This window comes from Castor canadensis, chromosome 1 (assembly GCF_047511655.1).
Source record: "Castor canadensis chromosome 1, mCasCan1.hap1v2, whole genome shotgun sequence".
Taxonomy (NCBI): domain Eukaryota; kingdom Metazoa; phylum Chordata; class Mammalia; order Rodentia; family Castoridae; genus Castor; species Castor canadensis.
The window spans coordinates 149,878,450-149,890,857 of NC_133386.1; the positions used below are offsets into that span (position 1 = coordinate 149,878,450).

General features: G+C 43.6%; 1 protein-coding gene across 4 annotated transcripts in view; it reads right to left on the bottom strand.

Moving 5' to 3' along the window:
- Window positions 1–12,408, bottom strand: part of Galnt18 (polypeptide N-acetylgalactosaminyltransferase 18) — a 322,267-nt gene that overhangs the window by 39,726 nt on the left and 270,133 nt on the right. For 3 of the 4 annotated variants that reach the window (XM_074041447.1, XM_074041433.1, XM_074041454.1), the window contains exons 8-9: window positions 10,605–10,742; window positions 5,197–5,292 (exon numbers count right to left, since the gene is read on the bottom strand). In XM_074041447.1, coding sequence (XP_073897548.1) covers window positions 5,197–5,292; window positions 10,605–10,742 — 234 coding nt within the window. The remainder of the gene's footprint in view (window positions 1–5,196; window positions 5,293–10,604; window positions 10,743–12,408) is intronic. The other variant, XM_074041438.1, reaches the window with a different exon arrangement.

The window sequence follows — 12,408 nt, forward strand, 5'->3', positions numbered from 1 at the left end:
AGCTAGAAAGTTTCAAAGCTGGAATTCAGACCCAGGCAATCTGGCTTCAGAATCCAAGCTCCAGCCACAACACGGACTGTCCCATGTTGAATCATGTGCAGCTAGCTGAGAATGGCAGTCTTTGCTCAGTCTAACACCACCATGCCATGGAAGAGACGTCCAACACGTCTCCAATGAGCCAGATAAGACTGGAAGGACCAGAAAATAGAGAGGGAATTTAAAAGTCCCAAACTACCCATGACCTGGCCACTTTGGCCCACACTAGAACCACAGGAAGATGTTATGAGCTGAAAACCCAGGTCTCCAATGTCATTAATAAAGAAATACAAATTAAAACCACAATGTGATACCACTATACTCCCACCACAATGCTGTATTAAAAGTACAGATAATACCAAGAATTGACCAGGGGTGTGGAGGAACTAGAACTCTAATGAACAGTTCGTGTGAGTAAAAGTTGGACAACTTTTGAAAACATTTTGGCAGAGTATTCATTGAGTTGGGCCACCATAACAAAATATCATAGGCTTGAGTGGCTTGAATAACAGAAATTAATTTTCTCACAGTTATGGAGGCTGAGAAGTCCAAGATCAAGATGCAGAGCAAGCTTTTTCTCACTCCTGGTTATTACCAAACCTAACTGGGCCTAATTGGGTGGCAACGGGAGATGCAGAAAGGACACAGGATAGACAGACAGACAGAAAGTTGGGGCCAGGGGTGTTGGGTGCTCAGATGGAGATGCACAAGTGCCTCATTGCTTCTTTTCTCTATTATTCTCTTTATTTACTCTGCTTCTTTTTTCTATTTTTACTCTTTAAGGCCTTACTCCTTTACAGTTCTTTAAAACCTTGCTTCTAAAGTCTTTCCTTAAAACCTTACTTTTAAAGTCTTCTTTTCTGTTCTTTAAAGTCTCTTTCCTTAGACTCGCACTGTCCCATGTTTTTTCTTAGCTTTTCTTTAGCATAATCTCTCTTAAAGTCTTTACCCCAAAACTTGCACTGCTCCATGTTCTCTCTTTAGCTTTCTTAAAATCTTGGCACTCAGACTTGCTAGCAATTCCCCTTTAGCAATTCTCCTTCAGCAATTCTTTTCCCTTCAAAAATCCTTTTCCCTTCAGCAATCCTTTCCCTCTTCAGCAATCTCCCTCCAGCAATCCTCCCTTTCAGAAGTCTCCCACATCCAAAAGCCAAAGGCCTTCAGTCATCCTTCAGAGAGTCTTTTATACCCAGGGTTAAACAAGGAGGAGGAGCAACAGCTCTCTGGGAGGGGCTTGACATTGTAACAATAAAACCTCTGATCTACCTTGCTGAACATAAACAATTTAGGAAAAGCAGCTGTTTTGCATTTTCCTCTTCTGTGGCTGGGACTGTAGGCTCAGCCTACAGAACATTGGGTACAGCTGTGCTAATTTCCAGAAGTTCTCATAGGCTTCTCATAATCCACTCCCCACAAAGGTGCCCACCAATTTGGTTTTTTATATGAGCTCTCTTTCTGGTTTCCAGACAGCTGCCCCATTATTGACTCTTTAACATGGCAGACAGAGAGCTAGCAAGGGAGCTCTTTGGTGTCTTTTCTTATGAGAACACTAATCCCATCAGATCAGGGTTCCACCTTTATGATTTCACTTAACTTTTATTACCTCCTTACTCCAAATATTGCCAGGGTTAGAATTTCAATGAATTTGGGAGAGAATACAATGTATACCATAGCATTCTGCCCTACTGTGCCAAAATTCATGTCATAAAGCATATAAGATACATCCATTCTTTCTTAATAGTCCCAAAGGTTTTAACTCATTCCAGAATCAAGTCTAAAGTCTGAAGTTCAAAGTCTCATATAAATATCTTCTAAATCAGGTATGGGAAAGTTTAAAAGATACATTTCATCCCAAGGCAAAATTCCTTTCCGGTTGTGAGCCCAGGAAGACAGACAAGTTACAATGATGAGATAGGCATAGGATAGATAGTTCCATTCCAAAATCAAGATATCAGAACAAAGGAAGGGATGATGACTCCTAAGCAAATCTAAAACCCAGGAAGGTAAGTTAAATCTTAAGACTTTAGGGAAATACTCTTGGGCTTCATGTTCTGCCCTCCAGATCCACTGGGGTAGCAGCAGCATCTTTATGGCTCGTGGTTGGGGAGAGAGGGCAGGGGACCATGCCTCTTTGGTGGGAGGGAGTGCCATCCCTACTGGGGATGCTGTGGTAGGAGTGACTGCCCTGATGATCTCTGTGTCACCTTTAGCATTATCCTTCCTTTTCTTTCTTTAATAGTGCAGTTCACAGCCAAATCATTGTATAGCCCAGCATTACAGAATCTGAGAGTACAGCAGTCTTCTTTCATTCCCTCCTACCCTCTCTATCTCTCCTAGTATCCTCCTGAGGCAGGAGAATAGAGTACAGTTTGGTCAAGAGGGAGTGGACACTGACCAAATAAAATGTCATAAAAGTCCTGCCTAGAGCTGGGCACTAGTGGCTTATGCCTATAATTCTAGCTACTTGGGAGGAAGAGATCAGAAGAATCACTGTTCATGACCAGCCAGGGCAAATAGTTTGTGAGACCCTATCTCGAAAACAACCAATACAAAAAAAGGCTAGCAGAGTGGCTCAAGTGGTAGAGCACCTGCCTAGCAAGTGTGAGGCCCTGAGTTCAAATCCCAGTACCACCAAAAAAAAAGAGTCCTGACTAGGACACGCCCCCTTTGGGAGACATCTGGGAATGTCCTTGCGACCCCCTTTAGTGGTTAACTCAATAGCCACTACATCATGATAAAAGAGGATGTTTGTGCAGAAGGGAAAGTCCCACAGCTGGTGCATGTACTGAGGGCTGGGGAACCTATCCTAAAATGTCCTTTTGAGATACAGCCACACTTAAAGACTCATACATGTGAACTGCATATCATGCATGCAATTATAACAGAATGCGTTATGGATTATGGATAGGGACATGTGTAGTCAAAAATAAATTATGTAACATCTCCCTGTCAATTAAACCTGTCAATCACCCTAGACCTGCCTGCAAAGGACTGCCCAGATTTTTCTTGCAGTTTGCCCTTACAACCTAAAAATTGCCCTTTGAACAAAAATTAGAGCTTCTATGCCATCTGGCCAGAGCCCACCACTGTGTTGTGGTGTTTCCTATACTTTCCTTCCTTTCGATAAAACTTAACTACTGCTTTCAACCTGTGGTTTTGTCCAATTCTTTGTTCAAGAGACAAAAGGACTTGAGATCTTCTCAACCAGGGTCTTCTAAGATCACCCAGCAATATCACTTCCATTTCTCTTCCTGACTTTGGTAAAGTCCATGAATCACACTCCTGATACCTTTGTCATGAGCCACACTCTTTAGAACAAGCCTCGTCCTCCTCCTCCTCCTCCTTTTCCTCCTCCTCCTCCTTCTCCTCCTCCTCCTTCTTCTTCTTTTTTGTGATGTTGATAGGCTGAAACTTCTTCAATTATTCAGGTTAAGGTTAAATGAGGCCATAAGGGTGGAGCCCTTATTGCACAGGATTAGTGTTCTTATAAGACTAGACACCATTGAGTCCATTCTGTCCCTCTCCCTGCCATGTGAGCTCAGAGGGAAGAAGACAATCTGCAAGCCAGGAAGAGGGCCTCTACCAGAAGACAAATTGGTTGGCATCTTGATCTGAACCTCACAGCCTCCAGAACTGTGAAAAATAAATTTCTGTTGTTTAAACCAACCAGCCTGTGGTATTTTGTTTTGGCAGCCTGAGCAGACTAAAACAGGCAATGTCTACTGAAAGTAAACATACACCAACCCATGACTCAACAGTTCTACTCCTAAGTATAAATCCAAAAGAAATGAATATATATATGTGCAACAAGAGACAAAAGCAAAGATATTCATTGCAGCAAGATTCATAGTAGATCCAACTGGCAATAGCCCATATTCATCAACAGTAGAATAAACAGTAAACCATGGCATATTTATAGCATGGAATAGTGTATAATAATACAAATGAGCAAGTTACAACTACATGTACCAGCATGGATGTATTTTACAAATATAGAGGCTAACACAAGAAAATATATACCATATGATCCAAAATCAAGAGTAATACTTTTTATTTTTTTAAATTTTGATGCTGGTTACATGAGTGTGTTCATTCCATAGAAAGTCATTATGCTATACAGTTCATCTATTTTCTCTAGAGATGTTATAATTCAGTTAAAAAAGCTTATATAAAGATAGTCATCCACCAAAAGTATCACACTACTTTATAATAATGAAGAATGAGTTGCTATGTTAGGTGATGTGGGGATAATGTGATCTGCTAACCTGTGATTAATCAGCTGGTGATGTCACAGTAAAAAAGACAAGGTGGTAGAATCACAATGAATAATCACCAGGAAGTTTCATCATTCGTACACAGGGTCACACACATGTCATGATAATCTTCAGTTGTGTACTTAGGTAGGTAACAACTCTTTTAAACACAGAATTGCAATTATACAAATATACATATGTATAACAATATCATTTTTAAATCATTGTTCTCTTCGAGTTAAAAAAAAAAGCACTATGAATGTTATCAATTCAGAATGGGTCACTTTTTGGCATTATTAGACAATGGTGGTCTATTGTCCTTTGTGGAGTAAACTCTTCTTATGTCTTGCATCCTCTTTGCATATCTGAAGCCTAGACTATGACTGGGGAAATTTTAAGGATAACTTACTTTCCTGGTAGCTGCCCTTCATTCTCTACCAGGAACATGTTGTAAGAGCTGTTAAAGAGTCTCGTGGCTGTTCATTTTAGCCCCAGCTTTGACCTACTTTAGGGCAGAGCCTGAAGACCATAACATGGCACTCTGCAGAGTTATAGACAGATCAGGGAACATGGGGAAGTTATTGGGCTCCCTCCTGCTAGGGCAGGGCTTGGCTGCTAGAACCAGGATTGTGATTTACTTACAGTACCTCCAAAGGAGGCAGGTGTTTTTAAAAAATACATTCTCTTCCTCCTGTCCACCCCAGAGGATTCTGGTCCCACAGCATCTGCTTTTCCAGCCCTCTTCCAGGTAAGGCAGGCACAACTCTCCTCTTAGGATTGTGGGGATAATTCCTGATGAAAACTAGAGGCTGCTGGTCCAGGAGCAGTCACAATGGAATTGAGCTGTTTTCCCTCACATCAGACACTCACGCGCACACCCCAGCACAGGTTCTCTTTAACGACTCACCTGGGGTGTCATCCCATGACAGATGTACATGATGGGAACATTCTCTGTATCTGGCCCCTGATCAAGACATAAATCAGTCTTCAGGGAATTCTGCAGCTGAGCATCAGAGGAGAGACAGTCACAGCATAGGGAAAAGAAATGAGGAAACAAATGTGTTAATGCAGGAGAAGCAGGACTACCCTAAGACAGACTCTTCTTAATCAACCCAAGCCCTCTTGAACACTGGAATCAGCAGGCCCCAGCTTTTCCCTTATGTAAAGGTACAATATGGAGACTGGCCTCCATTCAAGGAGAAACACTCATGTCTCCTTATCCCAACTGGCTTTGGGTAGCTGAGATCCTACGAGTAAAAACAAGAGAACACATACATGTGCACACACAAGATGGCACTAGAGTCTTGGCCTCCTCCACTTCTCTAGAGGTGGCACAATGGTCTCCAAGAAGTCTTAAGAGTTAGGGGAAGAGGACATCATGTTACTTGATTTCAGGCCTGGGAGGTCCTCTGGAACCAGACTTTCTCGGTTTCTTCCAGATTCAGCAGGGGCATGGACAGACCTAACTGTTCATACCCTAACTTCTGAGGGCCATCCAGAATGGAAGCTGCAATGGGAGAATGAGAGGGGAGGGGCCAGGGTAGAAGCAGGAAAAGATAGGTGTATCTTTTACCCTTACCCACAGGCTCATAGACCCACAGTCTTGGCAATCAACAGGACATAACTGGATAACAGAACCAATATTTAGAGTCTCCTTGTGGCCTAAGACACTCTGAGTCCTTGGAAACAGTAACCTATAGTCCACATAGCTCTGTTCAGCAGCCACAGCTGAGCAGACCAATGGGCACCTACCCCCAGTTTAAAATGAATGAGTCATTCTGCTTCTCTCTCTCCTCCCAGTCTTTCTGGAATTTGACCTGCTCATCTTTCTCTTATCCTGGGTAGAGATCTAAATGAGACCCAGAACTGTGGTCAGTGGGTGATGACAACTAGAATTGTGGGTCCACTGAGATTAAGTGTGTGCGCGCGCGTGTGTGTGTGTGTGTGTGTGTGTGATCTGTTACACCATGTGCAAGCGGAGAAAGCCAGCTGTGACCAAGGATGAGATAATGTACAAAGCAGAGGGAATTAGATGCGAGAGCGCCTACCTTGTGCCTGCTGTAACTTTAGTCACTTTGCAGCTCCTGTGCCTATGCACAGCCACTCTTCAGTGGTACCTTCACCCACCCACACCTTACCTTGAGCTAGCTTAACCTGGTTTCTTTTCTTAGCAAACAGGGGGCAGGACATCAGAATCCAGGAAGACCAAGCCAATGGACCCTAGGTAGGTCATGTTTCTCAGAGAAGGCCAAGGCTGTGTAGTTCTGTTATCTTGTGGCAGGAGTGGGACAAACCCAATTGAAGTATATGATACTGAACAGAAAACCACAGGCACATGTGTGCTCTACACTGTTCTTCACAGGGCACAAGAAACAAAGTCAGATTCTTTTCTCTTTTGCTTCATTTCCTCTGCTGGTTACAGCAGCTTAATCTCACATTTACAATTTGGAGGTTCTGAAAAAACACATATGAACATGTGTCTACTCCCCAGGCAGGAACTGCAGAAGCATTCAGGCAGCAATCCTCTTATATGCACATACTCTTAGGCTTGACTTTGTGGGAGGAGAATATGTAAAATTACTTTGAATTTGTCTTACAGACCATGGAGAGGCAGTGTCAGAGCTGAAACCATACACTGTGACCCATTAGCAAGACCTGCCAACTGCTATGGCAAAGAGGAAGCCAGGCAACCCTGAGGATAGACTTTGCTTTTCCCTGGGTTCTTAAAGCTGCCCTCTGGGTGAATGGGTAGGTGTCTTTTGATAAAGTCCTCCCTGATGCTGTCATCCCTCCTCCATTAAGCAAGTAGTTTACCGAAGCAGTGGAGAAAGACTGGCTGGGATGCAGTCCTGGCTACAGCTGTGTGGTCAGGGACAAAGCAACATAATACCCTCCTGTCTGTTTTCTTTCCTCTGAGAGAGGGACAATAATAGTGCCTAATCATAGGGCTGTTATGAGGATTAAGTGACATTATATCTACAAGGGCTTAGCATAGGGACAGGAAAATAGTAAATATACAAGAATTGTTAGCTGTTATTATTGCTGCTACAACCTTCCTGAAAGCCAATCAGGATTAGCTTTAATGAATGCATCAATGTGCAGATACCATGTAAAGTGCTCTCCATGTGAATCATATCTAATTCTCAAAATAATCCAGCCAGATTGGTAATCTTATCTCTTTTAAGGGTGGGGCCACTATGGTGTCCTAGCAGGCTCTCCCTCAATTCCCTGTCTGTGATCATTCCCTCTGTGTGAGTATTTCCCCTCTCACCCTCTACTTCAGTCTTTTTGCCTGGCCACACCTTCTTCTTTTGAGTTCAATTTATCTACTACTTTGTAAGCCCCTCTGGCCTAGGTTTAGAGGTGAGACCACTGCTCTGTGCTTCACCAGCACCCTCATTTCTCTTCCTATAGCACTTGGCATATTGCTTTGTTGCTGCTTTTTCAAAAGGGGCCCATCCCCCCAGTTGGTCACCAGATGGAGGCCCAGTCTTTATCATTGTATATTGGATGGGCCAGGTCACATAGCAATCAGTCAAGACTTGTTGAATGAGTGTGTGCAGAAAATAAATTGTAGTTAGACAAGTGGCAGAGCTGGAGTCTGTCTGATTCTGAAACCCAAGTTCTTTACAACGACTATGACTATGACTATGATCCTGAAACTCTGAAGGATGTCATGTGAAATAGATTGCCATAACCACTGAGGTTGTGCTCATGGTCAAGGTTACACAGAAAGTAAGTCCAAAGCAAACACTCAGAAGTCAGCCATGTCTGTTTCCAGATGTTTCTCCATCCCTACTCTGAGCACTAGAGCTGGGTTTCATCCAAAGTTTCCTCATCTCTCAGACATAGCAATTAGTAATCTAGGGGAAACCCCCTCTCACACAATGGGGCCCACAGGTCCTTTTGCCTGCAGGAGTCATAATGGAACCTATTAGTAGACTAATGGACACTGGCCCAATTGAGAGATCCAGAAATTATTTGACCTGAACACTACAGTTTGGGCATGGGTTGGAATGTAAAAAGAAAAAAAAAATGAAATTCTGTTCCTGAAAAGACATCTGGTCTCTCCATTTTAGAATGAGGCTAATTACCAGGAAGAACAATTCAGACCCAGCAAATGTCTCACTTCTGAGGCTACATCTTGCTGGGTCATCTTCACCCAACTGCCCCCATTAAAAGTTCATCATGCTCTGTGACTGGCAAGCATGTATCTGCTCATGTAGGAGCCCAGAAACTGACACTGCGGAGGTGGGAAGGAAGAGAAGCTGACTGGGCTCTGCACAGTGGCTGACAGATGAACATGCATGGTGTCAGAGACCTCCAATAGCACAGGATGGATAACACAGGTCAGGCCTTTGGCATGATGACTGAATGGCTTTCAGTGTGGCAGAGTGAAAACAGCCTGAGCTATGGTCTCACAAAGATCTCTAGAGTGCAACCTTGTACTTGTCACTTACTGTTTGGCTAACCCAAACATTCCTGGATCTGGTGTTAAGGGAATAGATGATAAACCTGATACATCTGAACGTAACAGGAGACACTTTTGCTTGGAGAATGAGAATGCCTTGGCTAAGAAGTGCAGTGGACACAGGAAGACACCTCCACTTTTACCTTTCTCTGCCCCTCTGGGTGAGTTTGGCTCATCCTGTTTAGCTATGGCTGTCAGCCTGAGAACTAAGTCCAGAAGCTGGCCCTGGCTCTCAAAGACTGGGAACCAAAAGTTTCTCTGGAGCCACAATTTTATCACTGTCCTCTTAGGATTGTGCCCAACTGTGGCCAAGTGGCCCACACAGCTTGCCACGGGGCAGAGTGCAGGGCGTCAGGAGAGCTGTCTTTGGATGGTCTTGGTGAGGTGGAAGGGATTTATGGGCACCTTACAGTGCAGTGTGTTTCTATGGTGACAGAAGGATCTGGAGCCTCAGGTGACAGCTGGGCATCACCAGTGGAGGTAGTTTCTGACCTCCAAAGGCCTCAAACTGAGAAATAGAGAGGAAAGAGGCCTCTGGGCAGTTCTCTGGGAATGTGCCAATCATGCATGGGGCCTCTCATAGGCTGGCCTCCTGGACAACAGACCCCCTGGCAGGATTCTGAGGTCCCCTCTCTGTATCCTTTAGAATCCCAGGATGTTAAACTTGGGAGATTCATGGAGAACAGCAGTCCAGTCCCTCAGCAAGGGCTCTTCCTACCCCTGTCCATTGTATTCCCTGCTGGGCAAGGCCTTGAACTCAGATCTGGCCATAAGGCATCAGAGAAGAGACCTCAGTTCTGTCTTCAAGTTCTCATTATGGGATATCAGAAAAGGCCTGAGTACAGTACCAGATGGTGTTTTGGATTCAGTTTCACTGTTGATTATCTGTGTGAAGAAGACAAGTCGCATTTTTGCCTGTTTCTTCAGCTGCAATATGAAGATACTATAAGTAACCCCACAGAGTAGTCTTGAGGGCTTAACTGTCATAGAAAAAAAAAGTATGTATTCAGACTATATAAGTCAGCAAAAGCCAGTGAGCTACCAATCAGGTGCCATTTAAAATACTTTAAGAGTATTGAGAAATTTGGGACAATGGAATTGTTTATCATGTCCAAAGTATTTTAATCTTAGACAGAAAATATATTTCACTTCTCAGACTAGATTCTATCTTGTGAGGGCAGTATTAACTTGTCCCATTTGACAGATGAAGAAACTGAGGCCCACAGACTTTAAGATGTTTGCCTGGGAGGTGGCCAAGATCTTAAGCAGATCTGTGTGACTCCAAATCCTGTTCTCCATCTCCTCTATCTTATTGTCTCCCATAGGGAAGATGAACTCTGTTCTCATCAGTAAGCAGAACTACAACATCCATCAAAATGCAATGAACTCAGGAAGATTCTATTTCTCAGAACTCCTTCCAGGGAGGACCTGCATGTGAGTGACAGGCACCATCCCCTGGACAGGGGAGACATACAGGGTGGTTGTTAGAAACTCAGTCAGCTCATTTGGATAAACAGTGGGTGTTGGTTGTGTTACGTCACAATCTTAAGCCTCCTAGTTCTTTGTGTGTTTTATTAAGTGGCATATGCAGGCTTAGGCCATAGATGAGTTGCTTAGGACTATAAAGGAGAGTAAAATACTTCTTTCAGTAACTGCAGAGGTTTGGGGTGTGAAAGCAAGGGCTCTCGTGCAGGTCCAGAAACCAGCTCTGAGTCTCTAGCTCTACTGCAGGTCTCCCTGTGGGTGGCCATAAGCTTGTTCCCTCCTTCACCTTTCTTCTCTGCACCTCTTTCTGGTCCTGCTTTCTGAGTCTAAATGAAACCCTGAAGAGGCTGGTTTCTTACCACCCCATAGGCAATGATGTCTGAGTACATCCTCATCTCTGGGTACACGCTGACAAGGTACCACCGGAAGGTCTTGCACTGCAGCTGCTTCCTCAGAGCCTTCCTTGCAGTGATGTCCCCAATGTCAATTCCTGAGTCCTGCACAAGAAACAGGGGCAGAGATGTTGCCATCACCGGGTTATAGCCTCTCCCTAAACTCTACCCGGCTATGACCCAGTACCCCTAACCAAGATACACAGAGACTTTCTGATAAAGAGACACTGTTGGAAGTTAACTCATTCATTCCCCCACGTACACCTTAGCCCCATAACTATCCATTTGGACTCTGAAACATGAGGCCAGCATTGATGGGGATTGCTATCAAAGACACCAAAAATAAAACTGCCAGATCGTCAGACTTTATAGGATTGCAATTTAACACTGGTGTGTCGGATTTTATGGAGAGCCTCTAGTAGAACCTGTCTCAGGGTGGCCTCTGTGTTTTCCGAAAATTCTGGATTCTCATGGGAAACTTTTTTTTTTTTTTTCACTCAGGATTGGAGCAAGGTTTGTTTCTGTCCTTAGGTTCTCATTAAAGGTGAGTGAGATAATCCATCAGGTGATTATACCCACTTTAACCTGTAGGAGGCTCCAGAACCAGACCCTTATTCAGCTTCTAATTTTGTATATCAAGTCCCTTCCCCTCCTTCCCCTTCCTGTTTCTTAAATTGACTTTGGCTTTTCTATTTTAATGGTTCTGAATGTCTACAGTGGGTGTTTACTGTCAATTGCGTCAACCCCTTTTCTCAGAGTAAGGGGCATAAATTGAGAAACATGCAGGTCTTCTCCAACAAGGTTACCCTAACCTTGTTATTTAAAAACAATGAACCACTTTTTTTGCCAAATACTTAGTGTAGTTATTTTCTTTCCTGCTGAAAAATTCATATCTACCTGGGACTCTAAATGTGACTTTATAGGTTCTTTAAAGATATAATTAATTTGGGATCTCAGGATGAAATCATCCTGGGTTTTGGGTGCGCTGCTAATTCAATGACTGGTATTTTTGTAAGAGAAAGGAAAGGGAGATTTGGACCCACAGAGACACACAAAGGCGACGACAATGTGGAAACAGAGCAGAGATTGGAGTGATGCACCCACAAGCCAAGGCGTGCCAAAAGCCACCAGAAACTGGAAGAGGTAAAGACGGATTATTCCCTAAAGCCATTGGAGGCAGCATGGTCCTAGGGTACCTAGATTTTAGATTTCTGGCTTCTAGAACTAGGAGAGAATAAATTTCTGTTGTTTTAAGCCACCAAGTTTGTGCTAATCTGTTTTGTCAGTCCTAGGAAACTAATAAAGTTAGCCACTCCCAAAACGGCCTAGTCTTTCTGCCACATAGTCAAAAATTCCTTATAGACAGTCACGTAAACACTATGTAAGCATCCCTGGCACTCAGCCTGTCTTGCAGGGAGCTGGTTTAGAGTTCCTGAACCTTGCTTAAGAAAATATTGATGCTTTGCTGCAGGCTGACTTTCTGTTTATTGACAAGCAAATTGATTTTCAATTAAAGTAGCAGGATGAAGTACTGGAGGCTTCTCTGTCCTCTTACAAACTTGGGATTGAGCATGGTAGGGGAGCATATAAGAAGGCCAGCTCTGCTGCACACACAGCCCAGGGAAGGGCTTGACATTGATAGCAACAGGTAGAAGATGACTGTCCAGGAACAGCGTTAAAGGCTGGGAAGAGAGTGCACAGAACACCAGCCATGGGCACCAATGATAACAGTTATTACTTATCTAGTGCTTTCTAGATGCTGAGAACTGGT